The following is a 26,027-nucleotide window of genomic DNA, read 5'->3' as shown; positions in this document are numbered from 1 at the left end:
CTTCTTTGAGATCTACGCACTACAAAAAAAAATGTTATAGATAACGTAAATTCCATGCTAAACAAAATACTCGATGTAAAAAATTATATGCATTCAAACAACGTTCTATGTTACTGAAAAGTAACGATATTCAACGTGATGGAGAATTACGTCATTTGCGCTTTAAAACTGTTCAATATGACTATGTAAACTTATTACAACTTTGTTATTCTTGAATATTTTCTATTATATCAATATAATGAGTGCAAAATTTATTTTTCAATTTTAAATGAATTTTAACCTGTCATGAAAATATATCTACTATTTTCTAGTGTACCGTTAAGTCACCAGTCACCGTGCGGCCTCCATTTACCGTGCACATATACAAATTCGTACAGAATATTCATACAATTTTCACAAATTATTCTTTCGTCAGCAAAATAAGATAGAACTGATGAAATGAAGTAGGTTTTGTCACAAAGCATTTTGAAAAACCTAGTTTATGTAGTCAAAATCATGTGAATTCTGTTTGATAATGATATTTTTCAACACTCTTAGTAGAAACGCCAAAAAATCATATTTTTTTCATTTTAACGATAGAGTATGATTTTTTTTTAATTTCAACAAGTTTTCACTGTGGATACTATTGGTAAGATGTATTTCATCTTATGAGCAATAAGATTTTATGCAAATTAGAATTTTTTATTTTGTTTCAGTCGAAACCCAAATGCACGGTAAATTGACCCTTTTCAATATAAATGGTTCCTTTTACCGTGCATTAGTGTAAAAGGCATGAAACTATTCGGTAATATTAGATTTATTGTTATGTTGTCATTAAACTACTTCATATTTAGTTTTTGAGTGAATATGGAATAATTTGGACAATACAGTCAAACCTCCTATAACGGTTTTAATGAAAAAATAATGATTTAGACAATTTTAATTTTTTTTTTTATGGTTTTTATTGTAAATGATGATTTGAATACTCTTAAAAATGAGTGCGCACACTACTAGCAACATAGTTGCACCATCAACAACGTTTCTTCGAGATACAAAATTGAATCATGACGAAAACTATACGCACGGTGAATGGTGCACTAGTGTGCACGGTAAATGGTGACGTAGAACGGTACGAGGCGACCTTAACATTACATTTTCAAACATAATTTTTGAGTCATTTTTTGTTATGCACCACTAGTTTTAGATTTTTCCCTGAATTATTATATAATTGCACGCTACGTAGTGGTATTCTAGTGCGCTTCAAATTATTTGGAAAAGTTATATAATGTTTTAAAGTGCAAATTTTTCTTAAATGCACGGTGAATGGTAGCTTGACGGTACAACACACTCCCAAAAAATCGTGCGATTTTACGTATTTTGGATGTACATTAGACTGGCCCAGCTCAGTATGGGAGAAAAATTAAGTTGTATGATTCCACGGGGCACCCCCCAGGATTATTTCTTGAGGTTAGAGGAAGCCTTTTTGAAAAATTCAGCTCATTTGTTCGTTCCATGAGCTGGCGCATTTGAATTGAAGTTAATATGGGATTTTCAGCTCAAACATATGAGCAACAGCACATCATCTACTGTTTGGTTCAGGAAAATTGATGATCGCGTTCAATTGGACCCAGAATGTCAAAAACACTACTTGATATAATAGCGAAGAATATTGTAGAAGATTGTACCACGATCAAAATTAATAAAATTGGTGTTTTAACCATCTGAAGTATATCATGCAATACTGCTTGTATTTCTTCAACATAGCTTGGAGGTAACCACTAAGCGCATCATAGCCACCTATGACGCTGGGCGAGCTGAGGCACATGTCGCATGCATATAAGTGACTGTACGGGAGTGCTGATCTAAGCCTAACTTTCAACAACTGAAAAAGTAATGAAAATGAGATTGAATCCAGATACAACCTTCTGCAATTATGTTCATTAGGGTATCAACTAGTGTATTTGTCACTCTGGGCTTATTTGAACGCGAACTATTAGTATACGGAACGAAACAGTGACATAGGGTCAATTTTCAATATATTTGAGACGAATATCCCATACAAACTTCATAACGATTGCGCCAGCTGGTGGAGCAACCAATTGAGTTGTAATTTTAAGAGAGCGTTTTTCTTACCCTAAGGCTCATATCTAGGGGGTGCCCCGTTAAGTTTTACAACTTTTTTGTTTAAGGGCCAGTCTAATGTACATTGAGGAAGCGAGCCAAAAAACGTAAATTCGTGTCACATTTAAAATATGATAGTATCCTATTCGGCAATTTACGACCATAACGGCATCGCTTCCATGTCCTTTTACATGTAAAATTACATTTGGATGGATCACATTTTTATGTCATTTTATCATTTAAGTCACGTGTTAAACAGCCATAATGTGAATTACGTCCACAGTAATATACATAATTTTTAAGAGTGCGGTGAACATATTTTTATCTTAAAATATTTGTTTTCTACAGAAAAAAAACAACTTTTGAAGTTTAAATGATCATGATGGTGATAACGATGATGGATTCTTGAAAATTTAGACACACTACGAAAAACTAATATTACACAAGACGTAAATTTCATCTACTTGACAAATTTACATCATTTTTTCTAAGTGTATAGATTCGATCAATAACTGTATGATGCATCACAAATAAGCAAACAAATATTCCTTCTCAATTCGATTCTCCAAAAGCTGAAACTGATCAGCCTTATTTTATAAAAAGATAAAAAAGGAAAAATTGGTTGAAAATTATTCGTTTTTCTTATTTTACATAGGAGAAAATTGCAACCGTGCGAAGTGCGAAACGGTTATACCACGATCAATTGCTTTTTAATAGCTATAAGTAACTACATTTTAAGATTAATTGTCGACAACATCTTTCTTCTGGATATTTGTTGCCGTCATGTAGCAAATATCAAAAGTGAAAATGCAGTTTTAGCCGTTAGAATCGAAAAATCGACTTAAAAAATAACTTTTTTGTGGCATTTTTAGATTCAATGCGAATTAGTTAACACTGTCAGCAAAATAATGTATCACTTACCACACCACCAAATTGCATAGGTTTTTCACAATATACAAATGAAAAAATGCAATATAGCTTTTATCGCACTGCACTGCTTTTTCTTCAATTTTCCAAACAAACACTCTCTCACAACACTTCTCGAGCACGTTCTTCAGCCACAGCACACAATTTTCAGCCAGTCTACTTTATAACATTCTGCTGCAAAGGAAAGTTTGATCGCTATTTTAACAACAAACAAAATCTTTAAAATCACGTAAACTGCTCCGAAATTAAAAGTTGAAAATCGACAACGTAGCTCACAACTACTCTCATGTTGTTCAATGCATCCACTTCTGTATAGCTGATCCTTTACACGGAGAAATCGGACTTCCCAAAAATAAGTTCTTTAAACTCAAATTTGAGTATGCTGCATTTAGTTTTTAACCACGGTTTAGTTGTTTTGCCTCTCTCGCAACAGTAATGTTATCAGGAACTGAGAGAGAAACGCACCGACTCAGCGTCGAAGTTCAATGGAGTTTTTCCGAGTATATCTAACTTTAAGTTGTTTAAACCCACTGCAGAGACTTCTAAAGCTAACGCAGGGGAAATTTTTTTGCAAAGAGTTGTTTTCTCTTCGCAGTTGTCAAACGAAAACTAGCGGACTTTGGGGCAAGTGTGACACCCCTGCTTTTTATAAAAACTACATTATATATTTTCTGTTTGAGCTTAACAATATGTTTCCTTATAGTTCACAATACAATGATCAAAATATGATGAAAACTGCTCTATTTTTCACGTATTTACATCGACTTTTGCAAAGACAACCAAATTTGAGTGGATTTTTATAAAAGGTAAAAGGTAAATTGTTAACAGATTTTTCTAACGTACTGTATATTGTGAAACTATTCAAATGTGTAAGTTATTGTGGCATTTGAACGAAAAACGCATTTAGTTTTATTTATGAAATCCAGTTTAGTTGAAATCTATACTTATTGGGGCAAGTGAGCCACTTATTTGGTAAACAAAAATTGTTGGAGTGAAATTTATAAAAAAGTAAACATTACCAACAAAATCATAATAATAAATGAGGCACCAGTAGTGGTTTCTGAAGTATTGTAGAGGAATAACTGACATTTTTGCCCCCTAAGTGATTTTTTCTCAAAATATTCAATAATAACATATTTTTCGGGTTATTAAGTAAAACGGTACAAAGGGAGACTTACGGCTTCGGCACCATTCGACTATTATCGGCAACCAAATTTCAAACGCCAAATACACAGTATTTTTCTATCAAAACACATCAATGAAAACATTCAGATGATTCTTTGTTTTGCCCGCTTCCCGCTGACGAGATTTCCGAGACTGAACAAACAATATCGCCAGAAATGTCATAATTCAAATGAACACGCCTCAAAATGCGACTGATTTGGAGCTGCCGAAGAGATCCACCAGCAGCTCTTATTGCCCAATGCACGGTGACGTCATCAGAAAATCGCTCTCTTTCCCTCCTTCGGGCTTTGTTGGAGAGTGAAAGAGAGAGAATTTCGCCGTTAAATGCCTAATGAGAAAGTTGGCGAAGTGAATGAGGCTGCCGACAATAGTCACACTGACAAGGGATGTTTGCAGCGTTGTAAAAACGTTTCCAAAAGCATTTTGACAAGTCTGTCAGTATGAATCGATAGAGGATTGAGCTACGCATAAATGTAAACAGACAAATGCGGAATTTGTCTGCTGATGTCCAAGAAAATTACAAAAGTAGCGCGGCATCGGCTTAGAATGCCGAGAATACGTAAATTCCCCTATCTACATCAATATTTTACCGTTATTTAACACTGATCAAGTGTAATAAGGACTGTTCATTTTATAAAGTGGACACTTTGTGCATGCTGTAACTTTTTAATTTATCAATGAAATTTCAATCGGTTTTCTGTACATCGTTCGACTAGTTTTGTACAATGTTGTGATAATAAAAAATCTCAAAAATAATTAAATTTCACACGAATATGGAACAACGATTAGAACGGTCGATTTTTGGAAGGCATCAAAATCAATGATTGTTAGAAATTGGCTGGAAAATTCGACAATTTATATTTTTTCATTTCATAAAAGGCTTGTTTTTAAAAAGCATCATCAATCAGAAGCCTGATGGAAAAAATCAAGTAATTTTTCGAGCAACAATTTTACAGATATCATAAAATCATTTTCCCCTATATTTTATAGAGGAAAATATTTAAAATTTGAAAGGAACTGCTATGATTAGACTTTTTTGGTTAAAAGTTCGTCCTGACGGAAGTGCTAATATAGTGTTAATAAAAAAATAACTGTAGGGGAAGATCCCCCAGTACCGGACACTTAAGCCACTTAATTCATAATTCGAAAAATATTAATTTTATGGGCTTGTGTTAGCCATTTATGATAAATTTTATCATTTTTATAGTGTAGAAAAATAAATTTGAAAATATAAATATGAATTTTGACATTGCATTTTGATGATGTATTTTAGTACCAAATTGATAGATCTTGAAAGGTGGCACCCATTACCGGACACGATCTGGAAATGCCTCGAATTCTGCAAATTTGAACATCATTGAATGTGTACACTATAGGAATAGTTTATAATTACCAATTCAATGCATTTGAAACATGTACAAGAATAATTTGAGTTTTTCTTAGTTTGCAAGATGCCTATCAAAAACCACTTCCATATATGATGAAAAATAGCACATTTTACGATGTTGTTCTGAATGTTTATTCTTCTTAATTTTATTGCATGTTTGATACCATGATCGACGGAACCCATGAAAAATGAAAGTATTTTGAGACACTGACGCAATTATCACAAAGATATCATAGAACAAATCAAGCTGTCCGAAACTGAGGGACAGGAGGTGCTTATCGAAAATTGTAATTTTTCCATATTTAGTTCAATTATGATACAAAATACATTCATACTATGAAATAAGGATTATTTTCGATCATGCTTGCGTGATCCAAAGTATTTTTTCATATTCAAAATAATTACTAAATAGGCTCAAAATTAAGAGGATACGTATTTTTTTTTAAAGATTTTCAATCTTTTCTACTTTTTTAAAAAGGCATGCGTATTTCAAGGATGTGTTATTCTACGCAAAAATTAGTCTACATAATAGCTTTCTTTTCTACTAATACACCATCTTGATTGGACCATGATTTCTCAATGCTTCGACTTTGTCCGGTATTGGGTGCTGTCCGGCACTGGGGGATCTCCCCCTAATAAAATCGATTTTATTTTTCACAAATATAGTTTCTTTAGTAATCTAAACCAATTTTGAAAACGCTTTTTACTTTTCTCTTTTGCTGGGAGTGAAAGGATGGTGTATCAACAAATTTGACCATAAATGAATAAATCACTAAGTTACCTAATGTCAGAGAATGGTGGAATATAATAGATTTTTTAAAGCTTTATCTTTAGTAATATAGTAAAAGATACAAACAAACAATTTGTTCATAAAAATGAGAAAAACTCAACACCGTAAAAGATAGCAACCTAATGATGTGAAATAAAACTCGCTATCATCCATCCGGCTGCTTCTATACAATATGATTTGTTATGCTGCTCAATATATATTTAAGAAGCGCTTTGTCGTTAGTTATACAGCGAGCATACAGCAATATGCTGTAAAACAACAACTTGTGACGCATCTACTCAGCTTGTTGGATGTAAACATTGCTTTTGACGTTTCGCACCCTTTTACAGCCTGATGAAGTGGTGTAAGCGCGGCTATGGCATCTTTTACGATCATGATAAAATATTGTGTGAACCGTTTTCGATGTAGAACAAAACGGTGTGTTTTCTTTGCTTTTAGATATAGACTGTGGTGGCAACAAGGACAGCGTCGAGACTTGTGGATGCAGAGATCGTGAGTTCGATTCCAAGCGGTGGCAGGTAACGTTGGGAACATTAAATTCAGATACTTATGATATGAATTCCGGAAGCTGTGAAACAGCTTGAAAATAATATTTAATCGATAATACAGCGAAGCTGTATAATAATTATTCAACAGTTGCGAAATGGTTGAGAAAGCGCCTTCCGAAGATGTTACACAGCTACTTATCGTATAACTGTCGAGATAGAGCAATGATCGGTATGAATAAGAGCTGCCAACACAGCTTAAAAGTAGCTGAGTAGATTCGCCAGATTTGTTGGTAAAAGGATCGCATAGAAGCTTTCGTTCGTATGTACAGCGCCTTTACTCAGCATAAAGCCGTATAAAGAGGGCCTAGAGCATGTTTACATTTGCACTAAATGTTAGTTGGGCACTTTATAAAATGAACAGTCCTTATTATACATATTCGCCGTAATACATATATTATATAGAATGGAGAAAAAACTAACTATTTTAGTTAATCGAATTGAGTAATAGAAAGTTACGCTTGTTTTAAACCTTGTTATAAAGAATCCTCCTATTAAGGTAAACTAAAAATTATTTTTAAACTATCGATTAGCGTCTGCTTTGTAAGTAATATTAATAGGAAATTAAGAAAATTTAATTACAAGTAGAATTACATGCGATGTTCATTCGGTGGCGTCTTGCCCCATATGGGTGGCACACATGCCCCATGAGTGTCGAAAAATAGGTTATTTTGGATGATATTTGAGAAGCTCCAAAACTAATACTTTTTGAAGATATTTTCTTTGTAAATGGCACAGTGGTTATGAAAAGATGTGAAACTAACATCATGAGGCAAAATTGGTGGATTTTATAAGCTTTAGGCAAAGTAAGAGAACAATTTGCTTAAGGTGGCACACTTGCTCCTAGTTACGCTACCTTATGATCCCACGGAAAAGCCAAATTGAGTCAGAAGAAGTCAAAATTGGGTTGATTTGTGACTCCATGTAGGTTGCCAGTATTATTTTGTGGTATTCTCAACGGAACATGAATAAAAGCGCGAAACTTGCATAAACACTCAAACAAAGTTTAGATAGAATTTTGAAAAATGTTCGATGGATCAAGGGTAGATTCGGTATTTGGTCAGGTATTCTTGCCTAGCTAAACAACTATGCCAAATTTTCTATTCTTCTTCCGAAAATTGCACCAAAAACAAATCTTACCATTGATATCGTTTTGATAACCTCAAGTAACACCTTCTCAAGATTTATCCTAAATGTGAGTAAGGGCTCCATCCCATTACCCCGAACGCCATTACCCCGAACGCCACTACCCCGAACGCCACTACCCCGAATGGGTCATTACCCCGAACGCCATTACCCCGATCGCCACTACCCCGAAAGCCATTACCCCGAATGAGTCATTACCCCGAACGCCACTACCCCGAATGAGCCATTACCCCGAATGGTATGAGATACAGTTCAGTATCTTGTTTTGCGAGCAAAAATGCGTCTCTAATGAAAACTGGTAATTAATAGCGCGTAAAAATCGTCGGTAAAATGTTCATCATATATTTTTCCTACTTTTATATGTCAAATATTCTTTCGAAATATCTTGTTGGCAACTATCTTCTTCTCAGATAGTGCCTGTTTCTTTGCTCAGTGGGTACTATCGCAGTTCAAGGGTTCATTCACAAATTTCATAACGCCAAAAATTGCCATTTTTGACGCCTACCCACCTCCTCGTACCATTTCTTGTATGGGAGTTCTACATATTGTGTATGGGCTGTAATTCGAACTAATAACCCACAATGTGGTCTTGCTGAACAGCTTCGTGATCACCGGTATTTGGACTTCTTGGTGATGTTCATATTTCATTTTTTGTTCTTAACAAATATATATTGTGCCATAGCATCACGTTGTTACAGTGATCATTCACGTCATAGCTGCAAATATTTCTCCAGAAATTTGCCCTTCTTTCTTAAATAGGCTGTTCTTTCAAGTTTTCGTTCGATAAGCTAGTCGCTAATATTTCCATATAGAACAGCTTTTTTCAAAGGAATATATCCTAAAGGCATTCACTAAAGTGAATCCTGTCATAATTCTAATCAGAAATTTTCCCTTTCTTTTATTTTCTTGTATTGAAATAGACAGGTCACTTATGGATTTGCTCACCACTTTTCTGCCATCATCGATTCTTCATAAATCTTGAATAAAAAAAATGTTTTGTGAGAGACAACAGAAATTCGAATTAATGGTCCCACAAACCAACGAAAGTTTTTACTGTAGCGGCAATCAGAGACCGCCATTTTTGAAGTGTATTAACGTTTTCTTACCATAGCGGAACGGTTATCTATCAGGTTGGTCTTTAAGCGGGTTCCATAGAGCAACACTTGCAGCGCCTATCTCAGGGTGATCTTCCATCACCATCGTTTACAAAACAAAATCTTTAAGAAAATCTTAATGCTAGTAGCCCGACACCTTCAAAAATAGAAGGAAAGAGGATACCTACATCCAATGAAAGACTTTACTACTTCCTAGTTTTGTGCATATTATAGGAAAAAAGTAGCAATTATGGCTATAGTGGTTTCCTATTTGGCCATTTATGTTATCTTGAAAACTTTCATGTTAGGAATATTTTCAAATTTTTTAACATCAAGATATATTTGATATGAAACTACTTAAACACAAAAAGATTCAAAATTTTAAGATAATCAAATTATCGTGTATGGCGGCCCAGACAGCCGTAGCGGTAAACGCGCAGCTATTCAGCAAGACCAAGCTGAGGGTCGTGGGTTCGAATCCCACCGGTCGAGGATCTTTTCGGGTTGGAAATTTTCTCGCTTCCCAGGGCATAAAGTATCTTCGTACCTGCCACACGATATACGCATGCAAAAATGGTCATTGGCACAGTAAGCTCTCAGTTAATAACTGTGGAAGTGCTCATAAGAACACTAAGCTGAGAAGCAGGCTCTGTCCCAGTGGGGACGTAATGCCAGAAAGAAGAAGAAGTGTATGGCGAAATAGGGAACCATTATGTCCATAACTGGTACACCTACGCTAGCTATCCTTTTCATAACAAATTCTCCCTTCTTTTCAAAAAAGGCTGTTCTTCAGAGTATTGTAATGTGGCTGTAAGAATCTCACCAAAATTAGAGGACAAATCCAAACAAAACTTAGTATGTAAAAATTATTTGTTGAAAGACTAGCTGCTTTTTTCTCTTCTAATACTTGAAATCTACATTGTTGAGCCAAACTCGTTAAATACTCATAAGGAATCGTACAATTATCCACCCACTCTCTAACTAGAATAAGTCTCAAAATGTCATGCATTCGGGGTAATGGCGTTCGGGGTAATAGCGTTCGGGGTAGTGACCCATTCGGGGTAGTGGCGTTCGAGGTAATTACCCATTCGGGGTAATGGCTTTCGGGGTAATGGCGTTCGGGGTAGTGGCGTTCGGGGTAGTGTCATAGAGTCGTGAGTAAGTCATAGAGAATTTAAAAAAAATAAAGAGAAGTAAAACAACACCGGAGGATATAAATGAACAAACTAGTACATAGGGTAAGTGTTCCCTTAGTTGTGGGTGTTCCTATAGTTGCGGTAGTTGCGTTTCGCTGCGTTTTCACTGATTTTATTGCATTAGCCACAGAAACGACACTGCCAATCGACGTATTGGCTTGTTGATACGGAATAGTTGAAAAGAACGTCAAAATTGTCTGAAAACTGATGAAAAATCACTAAATTAGCTAAAACTGTTCTTGCTTGTACCAATAGTTACGGTAAAGTGTTCCTATAGTGGAGGATCCCATAAGAAAACAACGGATACCGCAACTATAGGAACACAAATTAAAAATATACCGCAACTAAAGGAACAGTGTACCAATAGTGGAGGTATTATTTTTCACTGACATGCCGTGGATTACTACGATGAAATCATTTTTCTCATTAAGTCAATGGTCGTTACTTCCCGTTACAACATCAACATGTGCATTAATTGTGCTTCTTGAATTATGGCGGTTAAATGAAGTTCAATCGCGCTTAGTACCTCCACTATTGGTACATCTACCCTACACCTAATTACAATATGTACCGGATGCTTTAAGATCAAATCAATACAATATATACGTGCGAGACTCGCGACAATCCGCACAACGACCGACTATTTGCTAAATATAGGTCAACTTGGCGTATTCCGATTACTTTACAACACCATCAACGCCAGAGTCACCATTATATATGATATCACCTCAGCGCTGCTATACAGAATTTCAGTAGCCACCAGAAACAACAATCCCCAACGCTTTCTTGGGGAGGTCTTCCGTGAGAATATCATTCTCACCAGTCATCTTCAAGTGGAATTGTCTTACCTACAATGTGTGCTCTTCTGTTCATTCTTAAATGGCTGTTCAGAACGTACAACCAATCACGTATAAGAACCGTCAATGAGAATTGATATAGTTTTATTATTTTTGATTTCATTGAAAGTTAGTCCATCAATTTGATTTGAACTCTCATAATTTAATTTTAAATATTGTTTTGAAAATGATAATATGATCATGCGTAAATACTTAAAATATTTTTCAATTTTTTTTTTTTTTTCATTTTTCACTGATTTATAAATTTATGAATACTGATTTATGAATTTATGAATATGAATGATGTTTGGAATAGGAACAAAGCAGATAAATCCGTTTCTTCTTAGGGTTAAAATAATGACAATTTGTATTGTATTATAAATATTGGAACGAAATTTAAAAATACAATCAATCCTCGTAAGAGATGGATGTTCAATGACAACCTAAAACTTAAATTATCATCAGGCTTCTTTTGACACTATTTCGATATTCTTCAACTTTTATAAATCCAACTGTAAGAATAGTGGATATATTTCGATATAACTTGTGTATATCTTAGATGTATATGTACGTAATAATGTCAGACGAATCAATAAAAAACAAAATGCCTAATAGCGTAAAAATGTGTTCTTCAAGACAGCAATGGGGCTGCTTTTGAACGTTTTTTGTTAATAAACTTTATTTGGAGAGTTGCAAAACTCAGGAATATGACACAAATGTAACACTTTTCAGCAAAACAAGGGAAATCAACACAGTTTCATAATTTATGCCTTCGTGATATTGCAATAACATATTCTTAGAAAACCAGTAAACAATGCACCAATGCATGTTCATAGCTGAAAATGTGCGCGCTCGCAAAACGGAAAATGGCAGGATCCATAATGACATGCACAGGCAGCTGCGTAGCTGCATGTTTGGTGTATGTAGGTAAAGGAGACGAGATTTCAACCCCCGCAGCGTGTGGTGGTGTGGTTGCGTTCGATGCCTATAAAATTAGGGTGCGATGTCACCCTCTGCTATGCTGCTTTCCGGAATACAAATATGTATAGCATGATGCTAACGGGAAGTAACCATTTTGGAAACTGTAATCAGCTGCCATTACTGCTCATTGTGAGCATGTGCCGTAGTATGGTAATGCTGAACTCTGAGAAAACAAGCTAGAAAAGTTTTGAAATTACTAGGATTATGATAAAAGGTTCTGAGTGATATAAAGCTTAGTATACGCTAACCAAATAGTGTTCTTTGTGAGAATATGTCCTTCTTTTTGACAATGTGCCCTCCTGTCCTCCTTTGGGCTGAAAATGTCTTTTTTTTTTCAAATATATCGAATATTAAGTTTCATATCCTTATTCGTAGGAATCTTTAACTATATCAGTCTGTAGTGACTTCATTGGTAATTTCTGAAGTAATAAGTAAAAGAAGTTAAGAAAAACATGATCTGGAAACAAATGTCAAACTCGGGAATAGAAACCAGCAAACACATAAAATTGTATGTACATGTATCCAAACAAACAGACGTAGGTATGTAAAACATACAATTTCTGATAGACCGGATCTGACGAGTCAATCAGTCTTCATTCGGATACACTAAAAATCAAAACAAAGTTTCTTGTGGCCACATGTCAATCTGACACAAACCCAGATTGCTCACAGATTTCTAAAAATGAAGACTAGAAGAAAACACATCAGTCTAATAGCCGTTACGCTCGAATCATTTGGAAAACAAATTTCAATGAATCACTGCCCTGTGCGCAATGATGCACCAAGAAAGTGGCAGACGTTGGCTGTCTAACGAAGAAGCATCTCAAGTTGGAAACAGGTGGTCAAAACCTTAGTAAAACTATTTTCTGTCTCCGTCGTCGTTGTGGTCTCGCCTTCGTCCCACAAGTCAGACGCAAAATTTTCAGCGCCTAAGAACGAAAGAGTGTCCTAATCGCCTGCGTTTGTAGATAAGATATAGGTCGTTTTTGTAGTTACCATTTTAAATGGTGATCATAATCATTAAGTTGTGGAAAATTTTCCGCCGTTAAACTATTTCTGCTTGTGCTAATGTTAAAGTGTGGAAATTTGGGGCGATTTTTTGTTAATATTCGGAAACATAAGTAATTCAGAAACACCGTTTGTAACAATGCTATACATAGTTCTAAAACTCAATGCAAGTGCTTAGCAAGTCAATCAAAATAAACCTACGAGTATAATTAGATTCGGTTTGGATCTGATTCTCAGAGGAAGAAATTGATCATCGATGAAATAACACAAACTATCAGTCATGATCATGAAAATTATGAATTTGAATCCAACTCATTAGAGTTCTAAGCAATTGGTACATAATTTGTTCATTTAAATAAAGCCATATTATTTCTAGAAAGTCACAACCTAAATGAAGGAAATTGCAACGAATGTATCAATACATTCAATGGCAACGGATTTCCCTTGGAAAATAATCATTACAAAAACACAATCTGCAATGATAGCCATCATGCTACTGAGAATGATGGTCAGTCATAGAAGTGAAGGTGTATGAGAATACTCTCACGAGAGAGGGGCAACGTTTTCTGAGAAAAAGAAAACTCTGAGGAGTAGATCAAATGGTGTGTTAGCAGAAGGGTGCTGGTAGGTGATGAGGTCAGAGAAAAATCGGAATGCATATGATATCTTTTGGTTTATTTTTCCCAACAAGCCAGTCGGACGTCAGCCTGTTTTCATAGTACAAATATTATTATGAAATAATGCTTTCAAATAAGAACCAATTTGACGAATTCATAAGGACTATCAAACATATGCGAATATCTTAATCACAACTTAAAACGATCTTTCAATCATTTGTACATTGCAAAGGATTATCAGTGATTTAAATTCATATACCGTAAAACGGGGTAACTTTGATAGTTTTTTTCAAAGAAAACTTGAATATTTATACATGCTGTTTCATATAATCATAATTTATATTTTTAAAACAAGTATGTACTGGTATCTTAAATATCGATTGCAGTTGATAGATTGCCAAAAGATTTATTCTGAATGGATGTATAATTTTTCATATAATCGAAAGTTTTCTGGTTTTGGGGTAACATTGATAGTCGAACAAAACTGAATTAATTACGGGATATTTATAGGGCGTTGTATACTTCTAAGCGTTTAACGCTATATGGAAATTTCTGACTTCGATTACAAAATGGTCTCAGTTTGTAAAAATGATATTCGTTAAGAGATTTGAGACCAAATTCATGTTCTACTACAGCCGTCAGTGATAAGTGACGAATTCATTATGGCTTCATCAAATAGTGATCGTAGATCAGATTATAATACTCTTTACTTATGCATTTGTTTTGCTTAACTGATTAACAGAAACTTTGTTATTTCGTTGAGTATCTTGTGGGTCTCGCACTATCAAAGTTATCCGCATCATCAAAGTTACCCCGTTTTACGGTACGTACAAAGCTTAAAACAATCACTTGATTAATCGAATTAAAAATATTTTATCAATGTTTAAGATCATAGACTGTTTCCAATTACACCCATATTTGAATTAATAGAAAAACCTTTGATTTCGTGTCCAGAGTTCACACAAGTTCATATTCGTACACCTGTTAAAACTCAAACATGCAACATTTGAAACTGAGTATAAATGTTCTGTATGATTAATCAAGTCTTTCATAACATCGTTCAGTTGTTTTAGATTGCATAATTTATAAGTGAATAGGGCCACTTTAGCTTAAATAAATGTATGAAATATTCAACTTCTTATGATTTTTGCAATAAAATCCAGTAATTCGAACAGTAACGTACATTTTTGAATAGCAATATCTTAAAAGTTATATCTGCGAATACTGAATATGTTTTAATAACTTATATCATGTGTTAGAATATCTTATAGTGAATATCGGCATTTCGTACCTCAGAAAAGAAAATTTCTCTTCGATATGTTTTATTTTGGTTCTTAAATGAACAAATGTAACACATAGATAATGCTCATATTGAAAAAGTCATAATTTTTTTTTCTATTTCATAACCAAATATTATTATGGGGCTTGATAGGAACACCCAGACAACCAGAAATCGCATGAAAGTTCACGTTATAACTCGTTTATTCATACTAATTACATCAAACTCGCAAAACACCGTGGATAAACTAGTCAGATTGATGAATTTCCTCGCTTAAAACACTTTTAAATGTGTCCTTGAAGGTGTATTGAACAAAAAATGTATTTTTACACGTTAATGGACACCAAAACGATATCACTATGATAGGTATTTCCGGAATCAGACGCTATGGTATTTGAAATGTGACATAACTTCACGTCATTCGGCTCGCTTCTTTTATGTGCATCCAAAAGACGTAAAATCACATGATTTCAGAGTGTGCATTTTGAGTATAATTTGAATATGTATTCAAAGAATATCGAATATTAAGATAATATCAAAGATATGGAGCATGGTGTAGGATAGTTTGTTGTATAACAAATTTTGTAGTTCAGATTATTTCTAGAGACAAGTTTGAAATTGACTTTTTACAATTGGTTAGTAAAAAAATTTGATTTACTCTTTTTTATCAAGTATTTTAAATTCGACATATCATAATTTGTTAACTCTTTACAACTTGATATCGGCTTTTACTACATTAATAATTTAATCATAAGATTTTTCAATTATCTCTACCAACTATGCACCAATCTCAAAATCGTTCAGCCAAATCAAACGTCTCAGAATTAGAACAACGAAGCCGGATTGGGAAACTTTCTCACCTTGATAAACATCTTAAATCATGGAAACATCTCTCATTCCCCCGTCAAGTTATAAAAATCGCCTGTCCTCGAAAATCGTTTTCAAGATTCAGACTACGATCATCGTCGGTGTTTACACGGTCATCCCCTCCCTTGTTGGTTGCCTGATCGTCCTAGGTGATCCACTAACTGCTGGCAACCGATCGTCGTATTTTTCATCTTCAAAACATCCACCGCTCTCTCGCTCTCCCACCGCTCGGGAAAATTTAGCTGACTCAATTTGACAAAAGCTGACGAACAACGATGATAGTCATGATGATGATGATTACCATCATTCAACCTAAATGCGAATCATCAACAACCCTTGAGTTATAAGGTGCTAGCGATCGTGTGATGGATGCATGGTGCTCTCACAGCTGAAGCGCACCACAGTTGAAGTAAACTAACTTATCCGCTCAGTGAGTGACTTTCCCGGTGATTAAAATAAGAAAATCTACACCATCCAAACAATCAACGCAGGGACTCTCAGATCATATAATGCGCGGTACCAAATCGGGCTAATAGTGCTAATCTAGAACTGTTAAACGACTCGTCGGTGTTATAATTTATGAGCCCTGCACTAGCATTTATGACCAAACATAAAGATTTAGAAACTTTCCAGGATATAAAGTATGTAAGGCTGATACAAATATTAATTTTCTTCAAAGTTAACAAGTCAAAAATATTGAAGGGGAGAACAGAGATCCAAAATAATTTAGACCCATATATTTATAAGCTCACGGTTCATGGTGCGTTGGGAACTATTACTTACGGCATTTTTGGACGATTTTCCGCATGGAAAAGATCTGGTCCGTTGTCTAAATCTGCATGAAAACTTTGGAGATGACAAGTCGGATAATAATTGCGCGGTAGTTTTCACACTCCAGTCTGCCATGCTTTTTGTAGATAGGACATATAAAGGAGGAGTGGAATCCTGTAGCTTTTCGGTCTCTCAGATTCTGACTATCGGGCAATGCATACAGGCGGCCATCCTCTCCGGGCCTATCTCGGTTGGTTCAGCACCGATACCATCCTTGCCATTGGCTTTGTTGTTCTTGAGCTGTTGCACGTCATACTTAAAGCCCAAGTAAAAATGGAGCAAATGTCAAAAGTGAAAAAGCACTTTTCGCCGTTAAAATCGACAAATCGAAAAAAAGACTCACAGCTGTTTTATTTGCAAAATAAAAAGGCTGTGATTTTTTTTTCGATTTTTTGATTTCAAGGGCAAAAACTGCTTTTTTCATTTTTGACATTTGCTCCATTTTAACTTGGGCCTTAACTTCCCTCATCATGATAGCTGGTTGGTTTCCACTCTCCGCTGTGCTGGTGTAGCCAACACCTTCGCTGTCCTGATCCTCTACGCCTATGGTCTATGCGCCATTCAGGCGTTCATCCTAGTGCTGCTTCTACATTTCGATCACCTCACATCCGTCCTTATACATGTTCCCATCCTTATCCCTATACAATTCCGCTAGCACCTTGCAGCCAATCGTTTCTTGAACTCCATTCCACGTATCCGACAATGCTTTCAGCAGCGTCGTTGATGGCTACTTTGACTTTCCTCCAGCAGGCCTCAAGAAGGGCCCCAACGCCCTCATCCGGCAACGCTGCCTCATCATGCTGCTCGTACGCATTTGCTACATCAGGTTGTTACTGAAAGGAGAAGTCGCGCTATATTGTACCGAGTCGGGCGTCAGTACCGTACGTCGTTGATAACGGCTAGTTTTACCATCACTAGGTAGTTGTGGGCTTCGTGGCCGTGCGGTTAGTTTTGCCAAGCATTTAGCCACATCGTGTCAAGGAGTGTGGGTTCGATTCCCGCTTCAGTCCGGAAAACTTTTCGTCAGGAACATTCTCCGATTGTGCTACTAGGCGTTGCATGCTAGTCCGTTGTCTAGTGTGGTGCTTCCTTCAAAGGACAAAATCGTCCACTGGAAGCATTAACGTGTAGGTGTCTTGTCGGAATCATTGTTAGTGCCACGATAGGTTCTGACGTCGGTTATGTCGGAGAAGAGCCGTACATTGATCAAAACGTGGTCGATTTGCGATTCTCTCTGCTGAGGTGATCTGGTGTGCCGATACGGGAGGCCGTGCTAGAAATAGGTGTTACGAATCACCATGTTCTTGGAGGCGGCAAATCTCATGGAAATCAGTCAAATAATATGTGGGATTTGTTTAAACTTTGAAAGCAAATTCCTCCTGGTGGACATTCATTCATTCTATGTCTACTTTTCATTAGCAAATTGATTCCAGAATATGTTCTCGGATTAAAAAAAAAATGCCTAGAAGATCTTTCAAAAGTTCTGTTTTCTCTCGCAATTTCTCCAAAAAATTATTGATTCTGTCAAATCTATTAGTGACATATTTCGCTGAAAGTTCTACTAGAAATTCTTCTGTGATTTTCTGTAAATAGTTTTCCTAAAAAACAATTACAATTTATTCCGCGAAGTTCATCAAAAGTCATTAAGAAATATTTCCAAAATACATCACAAATTAGGTCAAAAATTCTTTTATAATTTTTTTTAGAAATTTTCAAGAATTGGAATTTTTAGAAATTTTCAAGAATTGGGAAAAAGCTTGTTATTGAAACGTCTCTTGCTTTCGAATCTTCAGAGAAAATTTGTTGAAAAAACCCTGGAAAATTTTAGTTTCCGAAATTACCATAGGAGTCTGTGAAGAAACATGTAGCAAAATTCTAGGAAGAGAAAGAGGATTTATTAAGGTGAAGATGAATCGAAGCCAAAGTTCAAATTTTCCAGAGCACGGATCTGGAAAACCAAACATTCGATTGAGCTGAGAACTTAATCGATTGGTCACTAGCTGGTGGTGACCAATCGATTAGGTGTTCAGCTCAAATGGATGTTTGGTTCTCCAGATCCGTGCTCTTGAAAATTTGAACTTTGGCTTCGATTCATCTTCACCTTAAGACATTCATAAAGACATATGTATTGATCTTCTTTGAAACACTACTCTAGAAATAATTTTACCAATTATTGGCAGAATCCACATTCTTGGTTTGAATTTTTGTGCGATACGAGGACGGATTTCCTAGTGTTTTTTTTTTTTTGCAGAATTCTAGAAAACCAGAATTTAAGGAAGGATAGATTTCATTAATAATTTCGTAGGAAGATTGTAATGGAACTTTGTTGATTTATTGTTTTATTTTTGAATTTATTTGAGAGATTTTAACTTTTTTAAATAATCTTTCATTGTTACCGCCTGCTTAAATATTTTGTTGTTTCTCTGTCCTTCGCATGGTTTTTTGAGGAACTTTGAACAAAATCTTTCCATACTCCAAAAAGCAACATTTTGAATAATCTAAAAATAGATAAATTATAGGAGTTTTGAAAAATTGCATAATTCTTATACATATGCTTCTTGATTTCGGAAACCTTTTTAGGAATTCCTTAAATTTTTTTCAAAATAATGCAAAAGTTTCCTCTAAGATTTAGCATCACAATACATCTTCGGTAATATTCTTAAAAAATATTGGCAATATTTCCGAGTTAAACTTCTACAGTACTACAAAATAATCGATAAAGTTTGTTTGGATTTTCTAAAGGTAGGGAAAAAAGGGTTCCACATCAATATGTTCACAATATCATAAAACTTCGGAGTTCATACAGAATATTATCTAAGATTTTAGTTACAAATACTTCCAGTAAAAATTCCATCCGTTATAACACTAGTCATATTTTCTTATAAAAGGCGAAGAAAAAGGAACAAGAATTTTTGTAATAAATCCTACAAGGACCACTTAAGCTATTCTGTGAGGTACATTGTCACCAGTTTCAGGAATTTACAGTTTAATTTTTGATTTTTTCGACAAGAATTAAGTATTTTTTTCCGAAGTTTATTTAAGGGATGGTAAACAAATTATGTCACGCTAAATTTCAACTTTTTCGCCCCCTCCCCATTTGTCAAACTATTACAACTAACACCCGCTGTCCGGCAGTGATATTATGGAAAAAACCTTTCTGCAATGCTGCTTTGCTTTTGCAGATAGCTTTAGTTAAGGAGTTTAAAGGTGATAGCTCTATTGCAGATTCAGTGACCCATTTCAGAATGGCTGGAGAGACACGTCCATTCAGAAGTCACCTTCACTTACAATAAGCCCCGCATGTATGTATTACCGTTATCAAATGGATAATGATAATACAAACATACTTCCAAATTCTGAAATATACTTTTCGGAATTGGCACGTATTTAGTTTATAAAAGCAACAATCACAATCAGATCAATCTCACCAAATTCGTCCAAGTCGGCGGCGCTGTCATCACCATGGAAACCACCATCCAATTCGTCTATGGGGTGCAAATATTTAGCCAACGTAGAACAACACATTACATTTTCTCAACATCCACTACTTTTTTATTTTAACATCTGTCACACGCCATTGCATTTACAATTTTCACATACACTATTATTACTTTGTAATGAAAAGCATACGCAAATACCATTTCACAAAACAACTTTTCCTTCAATATATACGGCGGGTGGCAGAGCATTACCAGACAATTATTCACTGGCCGAAATATCGCGGGGTCGAAAAACGAACCTTGACGACACACACAACAACAAAGCCACCCACGTGATCTCAGAAGCTTTGTATTTCACTTGCGAGTTAAAAATTGCATATCACCAGCTACAAAACTCACTACAGAAATCACTTCACAAATAACCTCTTTCTTCGCATTATCCTCCGGGTGGCGTAGCACCAAAAGCCGTTTAAACACTTCACCAGCAGAATCAAAAATTACACGGGTCGGATATAAACAAAACAGCAAATAACAGGATCAGCCACCCGCGCGCACAGCCTGCTGCGATCCCCCTTCTTGTCAAACTTTTTGTATGAGTCCTCCGAAAATTTTGTAAGGCTTGTCACGCTTGGCCCGACTCCCTCCCCCCTTGCAGCGTGACGTAATTTGTACATGATCCCTGAGCTACATTTATTTAAAAAAAATGCAAACAAAGTTCTTTCAAACCTTTGTTTGCAGAAATCTGATATGAAGTGATTCATAGAGGAATTTGTAAAGCAATCCCTAAAATATATTGAGATATACATACCTGGAGTAGTTTTTGAACACAAAAATGGAGAGTTGAAAATTTTTTAAACGATTGGTAAAATCCTGATAACCAGAAAGAATACTTGATATAATTTTTTTGAGAATTTTTTTGAGGAGTTCAAGAATGAATTGCAAAATCTTAGTAAATCTGATGTTTTTTTTTTAAAATACCATTCCATTTTTATTTATATAAGATAAGATAAGTACATAGAGGACCTTTCATATGAAATGATTACAATGATTTCTAATGCAATCTCTGAGGGAATTCTCGATTTTTTTTTTCAAGGAATTCAATAAAGATTCTTCTAGAAAATTTCTGGTGAGATCAGAAAGTCTGAGAAAGATTTTCCGCGGGAATCCAAGGACGAGCTCATTGAAAATTAGTTAAATGGAGAAAGCACTCAAAAGTACGAAAGTAATTCATGAAGAAAATCCCGTAGGAGTTCTTAGAGGAATCTCTTTAAAGCATATGGTTGAATACTTGAAAAGTTTGAAAAAATATCACAAAAGACATTCATAAAAAATTATTTGCAAGAATTCTTGAAGAATTTTTCACTGCATTACAAAAAAATGAAACTTTTCCGTAGCAAAAATTTAAATTTACAAATATCACTGATGTGCCGCTAAATGAGTTAAAACAACAAATAAATAAAATCAATACAATCTGTTCAAACGTTACGAAATTTGTAAAAATCTTGTTTTTTGCGACCGACATTACTTCTGAAAAACAAGTATTTTGCTAGCCCCCCCTAGGCCCCATCCAGAAAAAAATCCTAGCTACGCCAATGCTGAGGTCTATAGTGCACAGTTTAGCTTAGAGTCCTTCTCTGGCACTCAGACGATGATCAGCCGTCCCTGACATGGAAAACAGACGCTGTTTTGAGCCGCTCCAACTATGGAGTACAGACGCTCCATGTTTACAGAAGCAACTCCCCCCCCCATTTCCCTGTCAGCATACGACCAAAAGTTTACACTGAGGTTGGTTACCCGATCTTACCTAAGGTTGCTCGTACCCCGGGCAGGAGACTAAGGACCACACAAAGACCCTTTCATTCCTTCAGGTACGTGAAATACTAATACGCGATGCTCTGAATTTACGAACCAAACGATTTTTAGGTGATATTTATTATTATTTTCCTGTAAGGTTTAGGATTGCGAATGTTAACTATCGTTTTTGAAACAAGTTCATATTTTCAATCTTTTCAAAATTGCATCAAACTCCCTATTACACAAATAGCATGAAAGCCCCTGCTCTAGTATGCTTGCGCACAGCTCCTCGACTTCGTCGCTGGGTGCTTTTGAGTGTATCTCGTCGTTCAAATTCTTCGGTGCTCTGGGTCGAGAGAAGATCTAAAGAGATTTTCTGCCCGCACTCACATACGGTGCTTTTTTCCTCGGACGACGATCAGATCACGGTCTCCCGCGCGAATACACAGGGGTACAAACGGGAAAACGGTGGAAAATCATTACGTTACGACTTTTCGGTCCGATTTGGAACTTTATTTGAACATCCGACAAGAAGCGAAATTGTGTTAAGTGATTGCAAATTTGTTATGAGTTATTAGAATTTCAGTGGAAACTAAAACGAAAGGAAAATATACTGGAAGCAGACAGGAAGGTGAAATACTCAACGAAATCCTTGAGTGATATAAGAGAAAATCTAAGCAAAGCTGTGATATTTTAGGCTGTAGAAGGAAATAGTTGCTCAAAGTTCGTCAAAGTGGAAAATTGCTTATTTGTGGTGTTATAAGTTGGAAGATTTGTACGTTTTGAATCGTTGACCTTTCTCATATATTCCGGAAACAGTCGTGTACTAAACCCTAGTGAATAAAAGCCATGAGTCCTAAGCCGCACAATTTCCTGGTTACGTTGCAGCGCAGTTCTCCCCAGGTTGCATGGGGAATTCGGTTGGTCGGTGGAACCGATCTCAACGCTCCGCTGATTATCACCCGGGTAGGTCGAGAAATTTCGAGACATGCGTCATCATCCCATCTCTCAAAGTGACATTAACCGCAGATATTGGAAGCAAACAATGTTGTTTGATGGGCATTTCGACTGACAATATGGCGTAATACGTTCATGACATTCGTTGCATTGTGCATGTCTTTTTTGTTTTTGAAGGTGATGGCAAACCAGAAGAAAACGCGCATTTTCAAAATGCTGCCCGTACAAAACCCCCTGCGCATGTACTGCACCGAGTTCGAAAGTCGAGAGGAAGCAATGACAAAATCAGCTGCGCTTATTCAACCAATGCATGACTGCATTGTAATTTATATCAGGCTAACCGAGCTTTTTTTTTAAACTCATTTTTGTTCAATATTTCCCAAGTTTGGCAAGAATTGGTTCAGGATGATTGACCGAGCAGCAGGACACAAGCCAAAAAACTGTTATACTGTTTTGAGCCGAAATATTATTATCATCGCTTTTTTTGGTATTGAGTGCCAACTAGGCAATCTATTGACCATGTCGGTATAGTTATGGCAGAATGAAATGGAAAGAACAAACACATTTTTAAAAATAAAATAAATATTTGGTAATCCTACTGGTAATAAAAGCTGTTTACATTTGAATCTGGTTGCATCACAAAATAATGCCAAGAAACGTGTGACAAATAAGTGCTTGCAACTGAACCTTGGTCAATACTCTCATTGACACAAAATACTGCTACTGCAACGCAGAAGTGGAAAGCACAGATGCATGGTTTATTTAAGCTTTGCCATGCAGCTAGTCGATACAGTTTTTTTCTTACAAATTTCCCAAATTCAAAATGTGTAAAAAGCTTAAACTGGATCTCATATTTGAATAGACAGGCGGAAACGAACGTGGATTTTGTTGTCTTTATTGTTAGCTCAATGCACGATGCTATCTTTACTTTTCTAATCAATGCAGATCTATCCTTGTCATCTGTCATAATACCAGCAAGCAGGGTCTTAAAAACCTTTTCGATATATTGCTTAGAAATTTGATGTATGTCGCTTTGATTTGAGTTACAAAAAAATAAAACAATAGGGGTATTCACTTAAAGTTGCGTAAAAAGTAAACTGCGTATTCATTGAAATGAAATATTTCATATGAAATATTCCCTTGGGACACAGAGAAATGTCACTTGAGTTTTTTTTCTCGTGGATGCATTACAATTTGTTTTTTCGTTGTTGTTCATTTTTTTTATAATGCTAGAGCATATATATTAAATTAAATTGCATGTGTAAAATTTATGCTATGCTGTACCTAAGAGAGAAATGGATTAGATTCAACGGGATAGGAGCTGGTAAATCCTTACCCAAATTGAAAATGGAGTTCGTATAATGTGTGATTGCTGTTGCTCATTGCTAATAACCGTAGTACGGTTACCGTACCAATATGTTGGTGAATGATTGCTGATTGATCTTATTCCCATTCAAGATTCTTTAAAGTATTTTATTTTGTAAAATAAGAAGCCTGAATGTGCATAAACGATTGATGACTGTGTCCTTCTGTTGAGAACCTTTTTTATTTCGCACGCTAGTGGAGCGGCGAGGACTTCCAAAAAGCCAAATATACAGTTCTTCTTATCGAATTTGCTCAGAAACCTCACTAATCCTGCCTTGAATTCAAAATACCTTTAATTTGGCCGAACGCCGTTTGGCCGAATGCCGTTTGGCCGAATGCCGTTTGGCCGAATGCCATTTGGCCGAACGGGTCATTTGGCCGAATGGCGTTACCCAGTGAACCACGTATCGTATAAGAATGTGCACCCAAAATCACATATTCATGCAATCAAAATCAGAATTGCACAAGATGTCATATTAAGCGTTATCAATGTCAATACAACTTGTATATAAATCCCCAATACGATTCATAAACGACAATCTGTGTTGACAACAAAACATGTCGTAAATAGTGCAACAGCTTTCGATCGTGTTAGCCATTCGATTTTACTGACAAAGCTAGAGAAGCTTGGTGTTTCTGTTCAGCTCGTAGCTTGGTTCAAATCATACCTGTGTGACAGGAAACTCGCAGTCAAAATTGGCTCATCTGTCTCCAGCTGGTTCTCGAACGGTTCAGGTGTACCTCAAGGGAGTAACCTTGGCCCATTATTGTTTTCCCTTTTCATCAATGATGTCGTCTTAGTTCTCGGTGAAGACTTCTGCATACTTTACGCCGATGATATGAAGATTTACAAGATTATTGAGCACATTTCTGACTGTTACGAGTTACAATCGCTTCTTGACCGGCTTATTGAGTGGTGTGGGGCAAACAAAATGACACTCAGTGTTCCTAAATGCTCTATCATTAGTTTCCATCGTAAGAAACAACCGATCATGTTCAGGTATGCGTTCGGTGAAGAATTTCTTTCGAGAGTTGACTTTATACGTGACCTGGGCGTTATTCTTGACACCGAATTCACCTTTAAGTATCATTACGAGGAAATCGTGAAAAAAGCTCGTCGTCAACTAGGATTTATGTCCAAAATAACGAAGGAATTTCGCGACCCATACACTCTTAAATCATTGTATGTAGGTCTGGTCCGTCCTATACTGGAATCATCCTCTATTGTGCAGCTGTGCAGCGCAAATTCTTAAGATTTGCTTTACGGTTGCTCCCTTGGAATGATGCTGTGAACCTGCCTCCGTACGAAGCTAGATGCCAGCTTCTGCAAATCGAACCATTACAACTACGCAGAGAAAATGCCAAGGCTGTGTTCATCTCGAAGGTCCTGACTAGGAAACTTGATGCTCCTAACTTACTGGGATCGTTAGATATAAACGTGCCAGCATATACGCTCCGCTCCAATGATTTCTTTCGCTTACCACGACGACTCCACGCCTACGATTCGAACGAGCCAATTCGATCAATGATGAACATTTTCAATCAAATGTATCATAACATAGATTTTATTTAATAATGACGTTTATACTCTAACTATAGATTCATTAAGACACACAATATTGTCAGATGAATACACCACTAAATAAATAAATAAATAAATAAATAAATAAATTAATTAATAA

The 26,027-nt window shown here is 35.9% G+C and overlaps 1 protein-coding gene across 6 annotated transcripts in view; it reads left to right on the top strand.

Annotated features, from left to right (window-relative positions):
* LOC5566151 (PDZ and LIM domain protein 7) overlaps nt 1–26,027 on the top strand; it is a 123,547-nt gene that overhangs the window by 10,058 nt on the left and 87,462 nt on the right. Inside the window, exon 1 of one of the 6 annotated variants that reach the window (XM_021843526.1) lies at nt 22,403–22,989. The exons of 3 other annotated variants lie outside the window; for them this stretch is intronic. In XM_021843526.1, coding sequence (XP_021699218.1) covers nt 22,873–22,989 — 117 coding nt within the window. In that variant the 5' untranslated portion in view covers nt 22,403–22,872. Of the gene's footprint in view, nt 1–22,402; nt 22,990–26,027 lie in introns of those variants that run through there. 2 more of the 6 variants (XM_021843527.1, XM_021843522.1) reach the window with 2 other exon arrangements.

This window comes from Aedes aegypti, chromosome 2, assembly GCF_002204515.2.
Source record: "Aedes aegypti strain LVP_AGWG chromosome 2, AaegL5.0 Primary Assembly, whole genome shotgun sequence".
NCBI classification, from domain to species: domain Eukaryota; kingdom Metazoa; phylum Arthropoda; class Insecta; order Diptera; family Culicidae; genus Aedes; species Aedes aegypti.
This window is presented reverse-complemented; position numbering and strand designations above follow the sequence as displayed.